Here is a 19678-nt window from a genome sequence, read left to right as displayed (position 1 = left end):
GTCTCAGGTGCAGATTTACCATGGGAGGAAGTAAGATACTGTTGTTTTACCAGCCAGGCTGCTGTGCATGGCACAAGAGAGCTGAAGGTGTGATGGGGATGCATGGGTACACATCCAAGCATGCTTTTATATTACTGTTAAGAAATCACACCCTATAACAATCAGACCATGTTTTAGAGACACATATTCAAGCACAGTTAAAACCATAATCTAAAAAAACCTATATAAATTTATGTGAGTTTACTTCCATATTGAACAGATTTTCCTAAATGAGACTAGCAGCTTCTTTACTGACATTAAATATTGATCGTACAATTTTAAAATTTAAGTTTAGTATTTCAAAATAAAATAGGTACTAGTAGCAAGTAACATTTTATATTTTATAACACACTCAGGAGGACCCAATTAGAAATAATTTTATTTAAACTTTTCTTTAAATACAGCTAGTAGTTTCTCAACACCATGTCAGAAACTGTAAGGGCTGATTAGCTTTTGAAGTCTGACACATACAAACTGTTATAGTAAAAGGAAATCAATCTGACAAAATGAAACATGACAGATGAAGAGAAGTGAGGCAGAAAGGGAAAAGGTCAGTTACTGTGAAACTGATAATGCTAATAAACTAGCCAGTGGTAACCATCCTTATCATTTCTATTGATTATTCTTCAGACTGTCACAATGATGTCAAACACCAGAAAAAAGCATTTATAGCATCATTTCATTGATTAAATCCAGTGGGAGGAAAGTCTCATCTGAAATAATTTAATCAACTTTGACAACTTGAAAAAACAAAATAAAACAAACAAACAAAAAAACCCCACAAAAAACAAAACAAAACAACCCCAACAGTCCTCTCTGAATTACAAACCACATTAGCACTGGATAGATGGAAACTTCTGATACTTTTGACTCTTAGCTTATTTTCTCTCTTTCTTTCTGCCTTTCTGTTTAGTGTTCAGATGCTGTAGGAAGGAACAGATGCTAGTTTGGTTTTGTATTAGGGTGACACACAAAGCAAAACAAATGGGATGCAAGGTGGTGTACAAAGGCTCAACAGAAATGGAAAGCAGAACTAGTGGAAAATGTTCTCTCTTCACTGTTCACGTGTATTAAATACAATTTCTTTGATGTAGTTTGAACAAGTCAAGATGTATCTGAAGAGAGGAAGACATAGTAACCACCTCTGTATAAAGCCTCTGTTTGCAACCTGATAAATTTAATGGCTCTCTTGGCAGATAGATACACTGTTTTCCCCAACCCCCTCTAAAATAGAGGGCAGGTCAAACACTTGGCTTGAGCGTGGTCATGGCAGTAAACCTATTCAGGGAACTGTATTTCATGTCACTATCATTAAGAAATAATTATGCTGACAGCCTGGTAAACAGATACTCAGACAGAAAAGGAATTAATCTATCTTAGAAGGAATTATCAGCCAGATAAATATACACCATCTCTGCTTAAATTCTGAAACTATCTAAATCTAAGAAAATAGAAATGTGAAGAAACTGTTGGAATATTCTTACACTTTAAAAGAAGCTCCATTTTTGTCATAATCTCCCGAACATTTGTTAGAGGCCATGGCTACTGTGCCTATAATAAGAGGTTATTTTCACTGTAGTTTTTCAATGATCAGAAAAGATTTTCAATAATCTGAAAAGATTATTTAAACAACTAGTAAATTCTGAGTACTCAGAGGCCCAATGAAAATAAGGCTTAATTTTTCAAAAATTGACTGTCACACATACAAAAATCTGCAAATCACAAAACACATACAAAAGTTGGTGTGCAGGTAGTATAGCTAAGTAACTGCACAAACCCCTTGCAGTAGCAATGCACTTGGCATTTCATAAGCAGACAAAAGATTAAAGGCTTACTTATGTGACCTGTCCTAGGTGTCATCCTCCCTAATCAATGTGCAAAACCAGAAGCTGCTGTGAGCGGCCATTTAGCAAAAAAGTGTAAAGTAGAATAGCGATACCTATGTTTATACCTCCATTGTAAGCCACCAGAGTGCAATACAGAGATGATAACTTGTAACAATTATACAGTGTCTGCTTGTTTCTATGACCAGCATGCACACAAAAGTGTCAGGAAATGTGCCTCTAGATCAAACAGTTAAAATAAATCAGACTTCAACGTTTTATCTTGCTCCTTCAAAGCTTGTTTGCAAATATTTTGCACATCAAGTACACAGAGCAATTAAAATTATTAGTGCTGCATGAAACTACACTCCCTAAAAAGAAAACTCATTTTTAAAGCTTCCAACAGCAAAGACACATAACAAAATACTTACAAGCTAAGAGCTATCAAAAAAAGAAAGGGGTTTCACAATATTAGCCACAAGCCAGAATGTAAACCACACTAAAAAAAAAAATCCTTTATATTCCCATTGTTGTCAATAAATTACTGGAATTACATGCCATATAAAAAGAAAATAACATCAAAATCACCTGAATCCATTTGATGTTTTAAGCTGTGCAAAGCACAGGCTCAATCCAATGGACGGTGGTAAGAAAGAGAGATTTCTTGGCAGTAACCTAGCATTTCCACACTTTTGCTGTGTGGCCTTTGAGCAACAAACACGCAGCAGAGTGAAGAAGGGTGTCTTCCACCTGCATTTAATAATCTTATCTACAGAGTAAGCAAAGTTTTAAGGTACTGTTATCAGTGTTTAGAATTCTCAGGAGTTTTATACAAGCTCTATAAAGACAAACCAGAGTCATTGGATAGCCAATTATGTAGAAACTGTATCCATGCTGTAGGAATAATAAAATAGATCAAGCAATGTAAGAGAGAGTTAACGTTACAATATCAAGTAATTTTGAAATCTGACTAATAACTGAGTAAGTTAGAACTATTCAATTTGTTATATCCATCTTCCAATAATGCCTCTAGGTACATTCTTTGTGTGTGCCCCATAAACCTGATTTTTTAAAAAAGAAATAAAGTCTCAGAGCATTGACTCAAAAATGAAAACCAGAAGAAATAGCTGTAAAATGATACTGTGGTATGAAAGGAAAGGGTGTTACAATACCAACAATATCTGCAAATATGATGTTTCTTCCTATCCATTTCAGATTCTGACTTGCAAAATTATTGTGGCTCTCTTTACACCATTTTTGTTATGGAATTAAAATAGGTATAAGATCTCTTTACTTATCCATTATACCTCCTGGGTTCTTATGAGTTCTGCTCAATACAGGGCTCCTTCCCTGCCTCCCCCCCTCCTTCTTTTTTTAAACTTAGCATTCAAGAAATGGCATTTCATAGGAAAAAAATGAATGGCCAGACTCTACTTCAGTGGACTTAACAGCAGAAGACTAAAATTGTAGGTTTGCTCTACTAAGAAGAAAGGAACTATGGAAAATTCATAGTGTTAAAGGAGGCAGCTTCAGAAGATATTTTTTCTTTGAAGTTAGTTAAATCCCCCTGCCCTCCCAGCAAACTAAACCTACAAGTGTACGTGTTAGCTGCAGGTGCACGTCCAAGCAAAAGTTTTACCTAAGCAGGCTGCATTCACAACAACATGTACTAGTCACAGATATTCCCCAGCAAAAAGATGGGTAGAACTGATTCCACTGAACAGATTTAATTAACATTTGTCTCATAACTGGTAGAGCAGTTAGTCCGTTTTACATCTATTGCTGGCAGTGTTTGCATGTTAGAAATAGCTATTAAAATCTGCTCTTTGTAAATTGCTGCATTTATTTTTTCACCATGATCAGGTGAGTATGCAATCTCCCAGCTAATACCAACCAAACTGTCCTTTTTCCTGTGAGATAGATTGTTCTAATCTTCCTCAATTCAGATATCATTCATCTTGTTCTTTTCCATTTGATGCACGCAAACTAATAAGGATATAGAATTGTTACCCAAGAGCATTTATTTCCTGAATTAAGCCCAGATCACCTAAGGGGCAAAACATTTTTTCTTATGCTTCAAGACAAATGCATTAGAGATGCCATGAGCGCTACTAGTATCTTGTCAATAGAAAACAAATCTAGCTATTTCCCACCCTGAAGGGAAAAGGATGGTAGTAGTCATGAAAGTGAAAGTTTGCTTACATTCTACTTCACATGGAAGAAAGGGAACAATTGTTTTCATTGTAATAGAACTTGAAAAAAAAAATCCTTTTGACTAATTCTCAGTGAAAACTTTAGAGAGGAAAAGTTTAGGGACTTAGAAAGCACTGCAGAAAATTAGTGCCTAAGACATTAGGAAAAATTAAAATTTTCAGGTATCACTATGGAGGTGGCTGATCTCTTACTAACAAAGATAAGCTGGCAAATCTGTAGATGGAAAGAATGTCATCACACAAAGTTTTGTTAGGTACAGGAAAGCCTCTATAGAAAGCAGCCTATGCAGAAGCATGTCTCAGTTATCATTCTTTTTTGATCAATGAAAGTGATAAAGCATGAAAAGAAGTTTTATTGTTCAAAAACTTATTACAACTTCAACATCAATCATTTTTCTTCCTCCAAAGAGTGAAAACATAGCACACATATGCCTTTCAACACCTCATTTTATGGTCAACTGATAAATCATCAATAGTATGTTGACAGAGTAATGGGTTAATTAAATTTATTAAGCAAAACCCCAACAAAATTCCACACCAGTATTTGCAAATACACTTCATCTTCAAACAAAACAGAGAGTACCTCCCCCTGCCTTTACTCATACTTTCTTATATTCTCTTTTCCATTCCTACGTTTAGCTCATTACTCAAAAACCATCCCAGGATAAGGATAGGAACATGTAAAAGATACAGGTCCCTACCAAGAACACAATGATAGGCTTATTAGGTCAACACATCTTACCTGCCTAAGATGGAGTACTCTTAGTCTACTACATATTGAACAGACGTGAATATTTTCCCTTTTGAAAAGTTTTGTTTTCTTCTCCTCTGGTTTTCATTAACATTTTGTGTTTGTCTTTAAGTTGAATTACTAAAATATAATGTGGCCCAATGTCTAGCTTGTCATAAAACTCCTACTGACCTATCTTGTTGTAGCATCTTTAAACTAAAAATGTATTAAGAATGTAACTGAAATAAAAAAACAAGCATATAAAAACTTCACCTCAAATACAAATTATTTCCCTGTTTAAAACTAACTGGGGAGAGGAAGGCAAAGGAGATTGTTGAGCTGCCTGGTAAGTCAGGTTTTCCTCATCTTTTCCTCACAGAATTCTCAGTATCTGCAGTAGTAAAGGAAGTTCAGCAAAGTGTTATGTATTAATATATCCTAAAGACAGTAGAATCCATTATTCAATTCAAATCTCACAAAAACAATAACTTTAGGAAGGAGTACATAATTGTATAAAAACCATTTATCTTCTTCACTATGCAGGTACAAATACTGCTTGTTCTTAACCTATGCTAAATGAATAATCTCATTTTTGACTTGCACAAATGTTTAAAATGCTTCAGCTGCCGCTTTCACTACAACCTGTCACATATGTTACCACAGAAACTCTTTCTTAAAAAGTAAGAATTCCAAAAACTACTAGGAGCATAACTAGATTATCAGATACTTCCCAATAAGAAACAAACATAAAACTCCTGGTGAAAGGTTTAAACTTATTTCTTGCTGGGCATATATAAACCTTACTATTGCTGTGTACATTTTCAAAAAGACATTGAGATGAAAACCAAACACCAATAACAAACAGCTGTATAACTGAAGTTACAACACCTCGTCATCTTTGCTAGACAAAAATCTCACTGGTAACATGATATAATATAATAACATTCACACAGAAATCAGTGATAAGTCCTGAAAAAAAGGGATTTTCTGTATTTAGAAAACCAAAACAAAGCACATTTATTGTGTGTTTGAACTAGTTAGAAATTATAATGTTGGAAAAAGAGATGTTGCTAAGGAAGAAACAGTATTGAGTGCAAAATAAATCTAGAAGAAAGAGTTGGTACATATTAGCCAGCCCTTCGTTAACTGGAGCTACATTCTGTTCAGGTACTTCAGCTTCTGTATTCGCATAATCACGAGGATAAGGCTAGAGACCATATTCACAGGTCCTTTAAAATTAGCCTGAAAGCAGGCAGCCAAAATAGGCATTTATTTATCCCAATCAAGACCACCAGTAACAGAATTCACTGCCTTTTTTAGTAACCCATATAATGACAGTTAAGCACTCAAAGTCTCCTAATATTTATCCCAATTCTCGCTTGCTTCTGCAATGGAAAAGACTCGATATCTCTAGAAGGACGTATGAGAAAAATGAATGGATTAAAAAACACCAGCAACACACACAAATTTAAAATTCATAACAGACATGTTTATAGCATCAGACAAATATGATTTTTTTAATCCTCTAATGCCTTTATTATTCTTACTACCACCCTCTGGACTTCCCACAGCTTGTTTGGTCACTAAAAGAAGTATCAAAATCTTTTTCCCAGCAAAGTCGGCAGTAGTGCTAATTGAGTAATTTTATCCCCTGGTTAATAAATCCACTATCACATTTGCTTTTTATAAGAATCTATGCTGTTGACTCAGCTTATATATCACTATATAAGTGTGTATATAAAAATATATATAAAAAGTACACCGATATTTATGCACAGGTGTATAAAATCTAGGTCTTTTTTAAGCTCCTGAAGACTAGTCACTTAATCTCAGTTAACATAACTTTTTCTTCTTGGACATACTGCTCTAGACTAGTATTTATTCTATTACCTATTCTACCATTGCCTATTATTTCAGGTATTTTCTAATTCATCAAGACAATCAGAATACTAAACCAATCCTCCAATATAAAATTTTACATAAACAACATTTCGCTGAATTATGGCCAGATTTTGAGAAACTGCTCAGTGTCTGAATATAAATCCAAATGTTCTCATCCTTTTCCATCATTTATAATAGGTCTGACTATTTTTTTATTATTATTATTATTATTACTTTAATTCAGAAAAAAATCCAATATAATCTGGTCATAAGACATGGTCTATTAAGAAGCTTGCTACAGGGTACTTCTATACTTTCATTTCAGATTTAAGGACAAAATGTTGACCATGAAGAGAAAACTGCCTCATTCCTTTCATTTATTGCCATTCAGTGCAAACCTCTTAAGGCAATACAACCCTGGCAGGAAAGTAATGCAATCATGCTATGTTTTGCCTCTAACCAAGTGCTGACAGTGCAGAGGAAAGAAAAAATATGATATTTAGTTGCATTTATCTATGCTTTCACTGAGTTTCTGATAGTTTTTCCAAATACAAATACTTTTGTCACACTTATTTTTAAACATCAAATTCCAGCCTAATTAAATTAATGTTCACGCATTAATATTATGATGAAATAATATTCCAAAGCAGATTCTTATGAGACTGAGAGCATTAGAGCCATTTGCAGACATGGAAAACACTCAACAGCAGTTTCACTTCAAGCTAAATCAGGAATGCAGGTTCCATAGCTCATACATACAATGTAAAATGCATACATCTTTCTCCATAGGCAAGAGCTGAAGAACAGATGAAAGCACAGAACACTTAAGAGTAGTTTTCATAAGCAGAAATCTTGTGATTTATAATTTGAATGAAGTTATTTCTACAGGTACAGAACCTGCAAGAGTCAAATATGGTTCTGGCATTTCTGTGCTGTGTACAAAAGAACATTTCACTTAAAGAAACTGCTATATTCTTTTTCATCTTTAAAAAGTCAGACTATGCATTATTTCACTGGACGATGAGTTTCTCTAGCAATGCTTTATACTACCTGCTCAGCTATTAAACTTAATAATTTTTACCAACTGGGGAAAAAACGTCTCTAGTTTTATTTCCCTTATTTTGCACAACTGCTTCAAAACGGCTTTAAAAGGAGCTGTAAAAACAAAGCAGGAAAAAAGCCCAAAACACCACACCACCAAGGGGGGGTGGGGAAAAAGAAGGGAGCATAAATGTACCCAATTAGGTACGAAACTGCAGAGGAGCTTCAATACCACCAGCTGGCCCTCATTAGAATAGGGTAACTTAGTCTTCCCATGGCTCAAAATGAACCTATATGACTTTGGGGACTCTAAGAGAGAGAAAAGATTTGAAAAACAAGGAAAGGCTGGCATGGATTTTCAGAAAAGATGCAATTGCACTATATTGTCAAAATAGAAAAATCAACCCCTTACTTATCCAACTTTACTTGATACTGGCATTTTTTTCCACCAAGGAGTGCGGAACCTTTCCTGTACCCACACAGGGAGCATACAAGTAGCAAGTCTATAAACTCCCAAAGACTAACTGCTATGAAAGCAGATCTATGGCTGTTTCCTGGCTATCCAATATTACCTGGGGAGAAGAATGCACTTTACAGTCTGAAATAATAAAATATGAAGAGAGGAGAGACGCAGGAGAAAGGGAGTGAGACTATCCAGAGATTCATATTGCAGACAGGAGGTTATAATCAAACATTTTTATTATGGGTAAATACAAGATTTGTCAGAAGTATATTATTTTGCTAGCCTGTTTATTTTCTCAAAGGTTATGTGGCTCCCATCAAAGATTAATTTGGAGGATTATCTCTGACTCCTGAATGCAATTATGCTTTCCCACAGAGAAGATTACCGTTTTGCCTATTAAGGAATTCTCTTGCTGGGACAAAACCCCAAAACTCAACCAAACAAAACTCCAAATCACTCTGAACTGCTATTCTAAAACAACAACAACAACAAAATCTGTTAGCCACAGAAATTATTATAAGCCCTAAGCACTAACTAGTCTCTTCTTTCCAGCACCTTCAGTGATTTTTTACTTCTCCTGTATTACTTTCTCTTAAAACTTACATTTTTCAAGAATTCCAGTCCTCTAGTCTTCCACCCCTATCAGTCTGATCTGCCCCTGGAAGTCTGGCGGGGCCAACCTGCTGTAATCTTAAAGCAAAACTTTTGCAACAAATTTTGCATAAATAATGGTTATAGTTTTTTACTGGAATTGCTGATTTTGACTGATGTATGTATGTGCTACTGCTGGATACATAATATTAAGCAGTGTTGGGAAAACTTACCTGTGAATACAGCAATATATATTAGAAAACTTTCAAAATATACAGGAGATTGTACAATTCTTTTTCAAGTAAATTATTTCCACAGACAACTAGATTTTTGCTTAGTTTTTGCAATCTGACATGCAGGGCATACTTTAATTCTGACTTCCTTCCCTTGTGATGTTACTTCTGTATCATTTACACATACGTAAAGTCTATCTAACAACTGACAGTTAAAAGCTAGACCAAGTCACAGCTTGCTTCAACAGATTGCTGCTGTGCATGCGGTGCTCAGGAGTGCAGACATCAAGTGGTAACTTGCCAAATCTCAATCTGGCAAAAAGCAGAATGTGAGGACTCATAGGATCCCCAAAATACAGTGGGCCACAGTCTGTGCCTGCTTCCATGGTGGTCAGAGTATCATGGAATAACTCAGGTTGGACAGGACCTCAGCAGGTCCTGTTCAGAACAGGGTCAGCTATGTGATCAGACCAGGTTGCTGAGGGCTTTATCCAGTCAGGTCTTGAAAACCTCCAAGGATGGAGGTTGCACAGCTTCACTGAGCCTCTGCTCCACTGCTGGGTTGTCCTTGTGGGGGGACAGGTTTGTCCTTATATTCAGTCTGAACTGCTCCCCCCATTCTGTTTCAATGTAAAGCCACTATCTCTGACCCTCCTGCAATCCACCACTGTGAACACCCTGACTCTGCTTTCTTGATATCCTCCTCACAACTGCTGGGGGGCTGCTGTTGGATCCTGCACCGCAGAAGGCATCCCTCTCCAGGCTGAGTAAGTCCAGCTCACTTGGCCTTCTCTCAAGAAGCGCTCCAGCCCTTGACCATCTTGATGGTCCGCAGCTACATTCGCTCCTTTTCATCTACATTTTTCTTGTACTGGGGGCAAAAAATGGGTGCAGTATCTAAATGCATTTAACAAAGCACTCGACAGAAGGCAACAGCCATTTTCCTCAACCTACTGGCTGCACTACTGTTTATAAAGCCTTCATTATTAGGTCTTTCTGACTTGCTCTGCTGCTAGGGCACACTGCCAGCTTATGCTCTGGTTGCTGTCTTCCAGTGTCCCCTCCATCTCTATTAGCATTGCTCCCCAGTTGTCAGTCCCCAGCCTGTATTGTTGCCAGGGGCTCTGCCAGGGACACTAGGAGGTGGCTGTCCTTGAACAGGTCAGCTTTCCTTTTTCTTTATTCTCCAGAGCTGCCTCCTATGGCATTTCACCTACCAGTTCACTGAATAAGACAAAATCTGCTCTCCCAATGTTCGGGGTCTGCACTGTGCTACCTGCCTTCCTCAGGACTCTGATCTCACCACCACAACCAAGACTGCCTTTGATATTATGTCCCCAAATCAGTTCTTCCCTATTTGTGAGTAGCAAATCTGCTGCACATGAGCCTTGGATGGCCCATCCAATACCCTTCTGTATCAAACAGTTATCCCTCACATTTCCAGAAATGTACTCAATTGCTTATGGTGCTTTATGGCCCTTCCAGCAGACGCTAGGGGACTGAAGTCTCATGAGAACCAGAGTCAGTAATCCAGAGGCTTTCTTCAGTTGTTTAAACACTTCATGTACTTTGTGACCCTGATCGGTGGTCTGCAGCATACTCCTACCACAGTGTCATGTTTTGTGGCCTCTCCTTTGACCTTAACCGACAACCTACTCCTTCACATCATGGGCCGCCCTTCTCCTTGTCTTCCTTAACTGTCTTTCATGAAGAGTTTGTATCTGTCCATTACAGATTTCCAGTTGCATGAGCTGTCCTTCTACATCTCAGTTATTCCGATGGTGTTGCAGTTTTGTGACCAGAAACAGCTCTTGTTCCTGCTTGTTTCTCAGGCTGTGTACATGTGTACTTGTGCATGTACAGGCCTCCTTTCTCCAGAACCATCAACAGTACAGAAACTCCAGCACGTTGTCACTCATAAAAGCTTCTGCAAGGACCAGATATGTTCTAGACTTGTTTACTTAACCTCTGCCACTAAAGCAAAACGCTCCTATTATGCTGCTATACCAGGAACAAATTTTTAGGATGGGGGAATGTGATTTATTGTTTCATTTGGAGAAAACACAGAGGTTTTTAATTTTCTGGTTTTGGGTTTGTTTGTTTGTTTGTTTAAAAACCCAGTAAAAATGCTCTGCAATAGTTTAGAGAATTCTTTGTGCTCTAAAATATTGGAGAAAGAAGTTAATTGTTTAGAACCTGATCACTATCACATTTAGCAATTCAACAAAGCTAGGTATTAATCTTTTCCACGTCTTAAACGCCAGCTACACAATTCTTGTTTTTTGAGCTGACTTGCCCTTATTTAGATCACTTCACTAGGCAGTCTCCTATACCACACATATTTCTCTTCCATTCTTTGACCAAAATCAACATTTCTCTTTCTCCTTATTGCTTTCTTGTACAGTTTTCCCACAACACTATCTAGGTGAAAACTTCAATAGCTAGGTAACATCAAACGTGTGCTTAATCCCTTAGGTATGATTTTTATACGTAAAGATACCACAAACAAATCAGTCACATACTGCCTTCCCATTTTGGTCATCTCATGTTAAAATAAAAGAGTGATATAACAAAACTATAAACTAGTCATCAATTCAGATCTCATTAGTAACGATACTACAAGCTAATGTATGAAAGAGTAAAAAGGCTAGTCATTACGGGACTCTGTGTACCGCCAATTCTTTGTGGAGTTCCAATGAAAAATTTCTTCTTATTAAGAAAGAAAACACCTTATACATTGAGATATAATTGAAAACAGTTACCAAGGATTTCAAATGCTACAAGAACTTCAATTTTTTAATTTCACAGACTAGAAACCACTGTTTACTGTGAAGTAATATTCCCAAACACATCAAGATATCTTCATGTCATTCAACTCTCATAATACCATAAGCAAAATAACCCCAAACCCTCCTTATAAAATACTCAGCCACCTCCTCCTCTGAAGGGTTACCTTTTGTGTAGTTCACCGAGTACTTACAGACTATATACAGGAAACCTGGGAATTGACTTGGTTTCTACTGTGAAGAGTTTCCCAAGCAGAACAAGGAAAAGCAACTTTTTTAGAGCCAGAAGCACTATTACCTCTATAAAAATAACAGCAGGGTGTAAACTAAAATCTAATTAGGGGGGCAAGCAGGGAGTGGCATAGTACTGAGTTGGTGGGGTTCCATTCAAAACAAAAGAAAGTGGTTTCGATTATTCTACATGCATGAGAAAGTTTGGCAAAAAATTCCACAGGAGAGGTTAGGCTTTTTTATGTCAATACCCTGAAGTAAAAATCTTTTAAGTTGCACTTAGAATGTATTTTACTCATCAGCACAGAAAAATTCTTCTGTAGTGCAAAGTTAATTTAGTAATCTTTGTTCTATGTAGTCCCCGAATCAAATTCTTTACAATAAGAAATGACATTTAAAATTTTAATCTGTACCATGACCTTCTACCATGATTTTCCTTATCACTCTAAATAACACTACATATAGAGTACACAAAGTCTTTTAATTATTTGAAGACAATGTACTTATATTATGCACTAATCATACTTAAACCTGTTCCATCACAATAAAGTTTTTAGCCAGCTTCAAAGTGTTTGAATTTAGCCAACTTCCTATTAAGAGATCCACCTGTTGGTCAAGGAATGTCACTGTCTAGAAATATCAAATAAAAAAGTTACATTTAAAGCATTCTAATTCATACTGAGGAGCGAACAATCGGCCACAAACAATGCTGCATTCTTAGTTGCCAAATTCAAAATGCGTGTCTTTTTCCAGGTTGCCTTGTGCCTGAAAACAGCTTTCTTAGTAAATAGTTATTTAAATAGCTTTTTCCAAGGTATGTATTTGGGTTGTTGAAAAAAAATGGTAAAGAATAAAAGTCTAACCAGAACAGAAAGTACAGAACACAGCACTTCAACAAAAGAAATAAATTAAATTCCTGCTTTTAATTGTGTTAAGAGCACCCACATAGCTCATGAAAATAAATAATCAGCTATAAATGCTCTGAGACCTGGAACCTCCTTTTACCCATTCAGCCACACTAAAAGCACTCAGCAAGGCCATATGCTAGGCTTGAGATGTAGATCTGATATATTAAGTGTTTGTGAAGAATTTTGCAAGTTGTACTTTAAGGAGCAGGCTCATGATAAAAATGAAGCCTCAACAAACTTCTACCATAAACAGTCCCACTTGATACAGACTGGTATTTCATTCTGGAGCCACACCAAGACAACACAAACAACTGGCAAGTCCTTCAACATCAAGGCAAACTGACAGTTGAGTTTTCATTATTCTGCCAAAAAGCATTAAGATACAAGTTACAAGGCCACAATCCCTTCTTTTCAGTTGTCCCAAGAAGAGTATAAAGAAAAAAATACGCAGACAACTTTACAACATCTCTTAACGTTCTCTTATTCTGAAGTAGTTGAGCTGGTTTGGGTGTCCAGCACACATCAAAGCAACTCTAAAACTGACCAAGCATTACTATGCACCAAGGCTTGGAATTTAGAGGGGTCTTCATCAACTTCTGCCATGTTACTTGCCTTCCTATTTTTGCAACGGTCTTCTTTCAAACTGCAAGCCTCCACAGAGGAGAAGTCAATGACTGAACAGTTTTGTATTTTCTCTCCAGACAAAGATGACCATATACCTACTTCTTTTCTTCTTTAAAAAAAAAAAAAAAAAAAAAAAAAAAAGAAAGTGTTCTGTCATGGAAACTGATAGCATAAATATTCTGTTCCAAACAACTTACAGTAACCTTATGACTCCTCCTCATCTACAAGGAATACGAGAAGCCTTCACAGATTCTGTGTCACCAACACCTGCAGTGTTTTGCTCCAGGACAATGCAAAGACTTACTAGTTCATTTCTGAGCAGTGTCACACCATCATTGCTAGTAGGGAGGGTATTCTAGAAGTAACAATTTTGATGACTTCTTGATTCACAAAAATTGGCTTGGAGTAACAGTAGTACCCTATTTCCTAATGTTTTGGGACAGATTTATGTATAAAACAAATCAGTATTTTTGAATCTCTCATAGCAAATACATCATATTCCTTTGAAGTGGAAGCCTCTATTTTATTAATAACTATGATGGCTTTCAGAGGCAGACTGGTGAACTGATAGCATTCAAATCTCACTATTTCACTTTAAGAGAATATCTAATACTTTAAGTTAAGCTATTTCATTCTGGTCTTAGCATGACCTAACTTCTCCAGGTATTTCTAGTTACACTTTCTGTCTAAAAGCAAATAAATCAGGCTATACTACTTTCCACAAATAGCCTGAAAGTAGTTTGTCTAACACTAAACTCCAGACACGTCACAGGTTTTACTCAAATAAGGAAGAGACAATTGGAAGTCTTTTTGTCTTTCCTATGCTCTCCCTAAGATCAGGGCATAGCTATTTTCTTCCATCCCCTTATGGCATAAAATTTAGTCCTCCCCTTGCCCCCACTGCATCTTTCACATCTGACATAACTGCTCACTTCATGCATTTTTAAAAGATGTAGGTTTTCTAACATGGCCAGTATGTCTGCAAACATAGTACAAATCTGGTAAGATTGGGCATTTGTAGTGTTAGAAAGAAATCTACTATGTTGACTATCACTATTGACAAAAAGAAGAAATACACAACAGGAAGAGTTCCTAAAGAGCAACCTGCAAAAATTTTGTATGCAATCTTTTTGGTAACTGTCCTCAAAGTAGTTTATTTTTAATGTCAGGCTGAGCATTTGGGCTAGAACTAGAGCTGTTAGGCCTCTAGGCTCAAGAGGCCAAAGACTGCCATTCATAGCCCGCAGCACCCTACAAATGGTAGGTTGAATTCAAGCTGGTTCCTCAACTCTGTCTTTTGTTTGGCACAGCAGAGAAGGAGATCATGAAGCAAGCCTTCACTTTAATTTCATCTTCATTCTCTCAAACTGAAAACCTTCCCATCATTTGGATTTCCAAAAACTGTGGGGGTGGGAGGAGTCCCCCTGTATAAGGAAAAATAAAATTGTATGCAAAACTTGTTCTTGTATCTGAGAAACATATAATCCAGCACAAACAGAAAATTATGTTTACAAACCATGCAAAAAGCTGGTTTTCTTTAAACAGTTAAAAGCTATGCAATATTTTGTTGTATCATTGTTTCTCATGCTACCTTTCTCCTTCCTAGCCACAATTCCAGGGTCACCTCCAGAGTTCAGTTTACACATGATCCTACAAAATCTACTATCTGCACATTGCTTTGAAAACTAGAATATGCCATCTACTGGCAACTTAATAAATTGGAAGTTCATCCATCACTACTTTAAACATTTTAAATTTACCTGTATTCAATTTAAATGCAAAACTAAAGGGATAAACTCCAGCTAAGTCCTTCAGATTGTGTTTTAGTATATAACCAAGTTACAGAACACAAGATACCTAACAACAAATCAGAAAGTTCTAACTAGCGCTAGACTGGAAGTTCTGTTCAGCACAACTTTCTGAACTTTAGTCCAACAGGTTTTCCTTCTCTTTCTCTGCTGCTATTTTATTATTTTATGAGAGGGAATAAACAATCCCCTATGTCCTATTTAGTCTGAGGTTTCTAGAACAATGAATAGCTGTGTAGTGCCTTCCTATTAACATGGACTAACTGCAGGTACCTAACTGTACCTAAAGAAAGAGTTGTTTGAAAGATTTTGTATGATGAAAGAGTTGAAACATATTTAACTCATGTATTTTAAGAGAATAGTATCCATGTTTTAGTAACCATACTGTTCCTGATTATCTGTTGCTTAACACAGGAGTAGTGCAGTTGTGCTTCAGCAGACTGTTCACGGTGCTTCCACAACTGTATTTTTAGGGTGTGGCTACCATAAGCATAGTTTCCACCTCTACAACTTGTCAACACAGACTTCCAAGGAAGTCGTTACATCCAGAGAATAGCTGCTTTGCACATCTGAACCTGCTGTTAGATGACCACACCGGAACTGGTGGAGTGTGTACATGGAGGACCTTTAACCCTGGGAGGAGGGCAGACCTCAGCAGGTGAAGCTGCAAGCCCAGCTATGTGCAGACAGTGGGTGACGGGTGACCTTCCTCCGCACCGCCACGGCGTACGCGTTACCTGAAGCCGTGAGTTCATGAGCATAAACTCCTGCTGAGCTTTCAGGCTGTCGTTCATGGACTTCGAGAAGACGAACCCCATCGTGCCCTGGAGTGCAGAAAAGACGAGGCAGGTGAGACCGGCGCGGCGGGAAACGCGGGCAGCTCTCCTCGGTCTCTCCCGCCCCCCGGGAGGAGCCTGCCCCAGGGCAGGAGCGGCAGGCAGGCCGCGGGGTGCGCGGCGGGCGGGTCGAACCGCTCCACAGGGGGACCGGGGCCCTCGGCACCCGCCGCAGCTACACGGGCTGGCCCTTCACGCTCGGCGGGCCTGAGCCAACCGCGTCCACCTCCTTGCCAGCGGGCGGCCCCAGCCACGCTCCAGGGGGAGGCCACCGGCCCGGCTCCGCCTCACCTCACCTCCGGGAAACGCGCCGATCGACCGCGGGCAGAGGGCAACGGTTGCGACCGGCCCCGCGGCAGGTCACCAGCCGCCCCGCCCGTGCTGTCTGCGGCCGTCGATTGGCCGGCGCCGGCGGAGCCGGGCGGGGTTTAAAGGTCCGGCGCCAGGCTGCCTGTCCTGGCCGCCGCGCCTGCTGGCCGGGCCCCTGCGGCGGGTGCCGGCCCAGTGCTCCGCGGCCTCGTGCGGTGGGACAGCGGGGTGGAGCCCGCGCGTGCTCCCTCAGGGAGAGCAGCGTCAGCCCGCCATTTCAAACGTCTGAGGGGGTGCGGTGCTGCTTGTACGTGCCTGAGCCGTTGTTTTCTGTCGTGACTAGAACGCTTTGCCTTTTTTTATTTTCTTTTAAGCTAATTTCAAGGAAACATCCTAAATCCTCTAGTACTCTGAAAAAAATGCGGTTCCATTCAAGTGAGGATGGTACCACATGTTTTTAACCGAGGAGTACAGTGGCGTTGAAATGACGTTACAGGTTTCAGGTAGCTTCAGAACATAAATGTGGGAAGGAGTGATGGGTTTCGTGCCGGTTCTTGCAGCTTGGGTGGGTATTAAAAATGCACTGGATGGGAAGTGCCAGTCCTGCAGTGGGGTCCATGTCATTTTTCTCCTCTTTTTTTTCTTTCTGGTCTATAGAAACTGTCCCAAGAAACTTCCAGGAACTCCTCTCCACGTTAAACGTATACACATGCCCTGGCAGGTTGACAGCTCGGGCATGATGCAACCAGGTATTAAGTATAAATTAGCAAAGAAAGGAATTAAATGCCTCTTACAACTGGGCTTCTTGTCTTACTCTTCCTTTCATCATGTGTCAGAATGTTTTCATGGCATCATCATCCCTAATTAAAGGCTGACTTTGAAATCGAAAAATATTAAATTAAAAAAGTGTTGAGACGAAAATTATGCTCTGTCAGCTGGCTTTTCAGACAGTGATACAACTATTGCATAGGATTCCCGGGATTCTTTTGGCATAAAGACTGTGTCATTAAAGTTTCCAACACTAGTCCGTGAGAATATACAGTACCTCAAACACTACCTCATAATGGAATTTCACATCTCACCTTACAACAAGAATTAATCATCTTTTTCCAGAAAGAGTCTCCTAGTTCAAAATTCAGACATAGTGTGTGTCATTTGCTGCTAATGTTTTGACCTGCAAGTGATTCTTCTTGTTAGTATTAATTCATTTTCTAAATGCATACATTTTTGCAAAGGTTGTGGTTTTGAAAAAAATGTCAGAGAAGTGTTGTGGTTTAACCCAGCAGGCAGCCAAAACAACCACACAGCCATTTGCTCACTTCACCCCCCCAGTGGGATGGAGGAGACAATTGAAAAGAAAATGGTAAAACTTGTGGGTTGAGATAAAGACAAATAGAACAGAAAAGGAAGATGATGATGAGAATAATAACAATAACAATAAAACCCCCAAGTGATTCACAGCACAATTTCTCACCACCCAAAACCAATGCTCGGCTATTTCCAGAACAGAACTGCCTCCTGGCCTACCCCCAGTTTTAAACAGAACATGACATCATACGGTATGGAATATCCCTTTGGCCACTTTGGGTCAGCTGCCCTGGCTGTGCCCCCTCCCAGCTTCTTGGGCATCCCCTGTCTTCTTGTCAGGCCAGTATGAGAAGCTGAAGAGTTCTTGACTGGTTGGTAACAACTAAACTATCAGTGTGTTATCAATGTTATTCTCTTCCTTAACCCAAAACACAGCACTAACCAGCTGCTGGGAAGAAAACTAATTCTATCCCAGCTGAAACCAGGAAAGAAGACAGTTATCTTCCCATTTTTCCTCCCTCCCCTTTTTTAATGGCACAGAAAAAATAGGAGAAAAGGAAAAAAAAATTTCTATTGTAGAAAATTGCTTAATATTTTTACTTCAAATCTTTCCAAGAACTTGATTTTTTTTTTAGTGACATTTTAAAAATGCCTGTGACTTTTTAAAAGTATTTTATCTCGTGACCACACATAGTTTTAGTTTGTAAGGAGATACAAACTTTAAAACCATGATGGTAGGATGTATTTTCAGCTCCAGAGGTTTGACAGAGTGGTCCATGTCAAACTTTTACTGTCAATTTACAGTATAGAGTAAGTGTTGATTTAACTGCTTATAGATGTAAGCACTTGTAAGGATGAAGGCCTCTGGCCCAAGATTCTGTATACACCTTTGAAAGCGAGGGGTTTGCCCACAGTTAATAGTTTAACTGAAGGCATTATATTGCTCACTTGAATAAACATCCTTGCATAAGTCTTGGTTTATCTAAAATAACTAGCTGCCAATCATAGGAAAGGAACATTGAAAAGCCCTCTTCTGGGGCAGCTTAATATGTGCATAAGGTTCTATCTAGAATCAAAACATTCTCTGTCATAATGATACAGTGAATGACAGCAACAACCAAGGGAGGAAGAAACAGGCACGCTGACTCACAAAACACCAATCCAGTGCAGAGAACTGGAGGATGCATTGGACTATGTGTACTTAATTCTAATTGCTTGTGATCCAAGAAGGTAGTAAGGTTTTGTGGAAGGATACATGGAAGTCTGTTAGGTACATGAGTGATGAGTGGTTGTGTAAAATGTTATGAAAAATGGAGATTAGCATAGTTATGAGAAGGAGCTGAAAAAATTAATAAATGGTGGCGTACTGAGAAGGAGGGAGAGAGAGACATGCTGTAAGAAAAGCTCAGAGAGTGAGAAGGCAGAGGAGGACAGAAAAAATTATAACTAAGATGAAATTATGCACTGCTGATAACAGATCTGTCTTCGTGAATAGAAGAATCCATCCTCCCAGTGTGCTGGAGCAGCGGCTTGTGTGATGAACAGGAACGTGTCACCCAACTCCCTGAGGTCTTGCCGGCTACCTGTACAGCAGAGATCCGGGGAAGACATTTCCTGCTATTCTCCTGCTCCACGCAAGATGGCAGTACTGCACTGGCAACCACTAACCGGTCTTTTTTTTCAATTAGGCTTCATCGGAGAAAATTGTGTTTGATGGGTCTCTTACTGGTGAATTTCAGAGAATGTAATTTTCCTTCAAAGCCGGTCACCAAAGATATCATCCACCCCCACTCACCGAGCCCCTTGCAGCCAAGCAAACCATTTTGGTCTGTCCAAATTTCTTCTTTTCTTGAG

The 19678-nt window shown here is 38.7% G+C and overlaps 1 protein-coding gene across 2 annotated transcripts in view; it reads right to left on the bottom strand.

The window, feature by feature from the left end:
* Window positions 1-16708, bottom strand: part of PLGRKT (plasminogen receptor with a C-terminal lysine) — a 29896-nt gene extending 13188 nt beyond the window's left edge. Inside the window, exons 1-2 of one of the 2 annotated variants that reach the window (XM_075741047.1) lie at window positions 16504-16708; window positions 16109-16195 (exon numbers count right to left, since the gene is read on the bottom strand). In XM_075741047.1, the coding sequence (XP_075597162.1) occupies window positions 16109-16189 (81 nt within the window). In that variant the 5' untranslated portion in view covers window positions 16190-16195; window positions 16504-16708. Of the gene's footprint in view, window positions 1-16108; window positions 16196-16498 lie in introns of both variants that reach the window. The other variant, XM_075741048.1, reaches the window with a different exon arrangement.
* Window positions 16709-19678: the final 2970 nt, after the last annotated feature.

This window comes from Balearica regulorum, chromosome Z (genome assembly GCF_011004875.1).
Source record: "Balearica regulorum gibbericeps isolate bBalReg1 chromosome Z, bBalReg1.pri, whole genome shotgun sequence".
Lineage (NCBI taxonomy): Eukaryota > Metazoa > Chordata > Aves > Gruiformes > Gruidae > Balearica > Balearica regulorum.
This window is presented reverse-complemented; position numbering and strand designations above follow the sequence as displayed.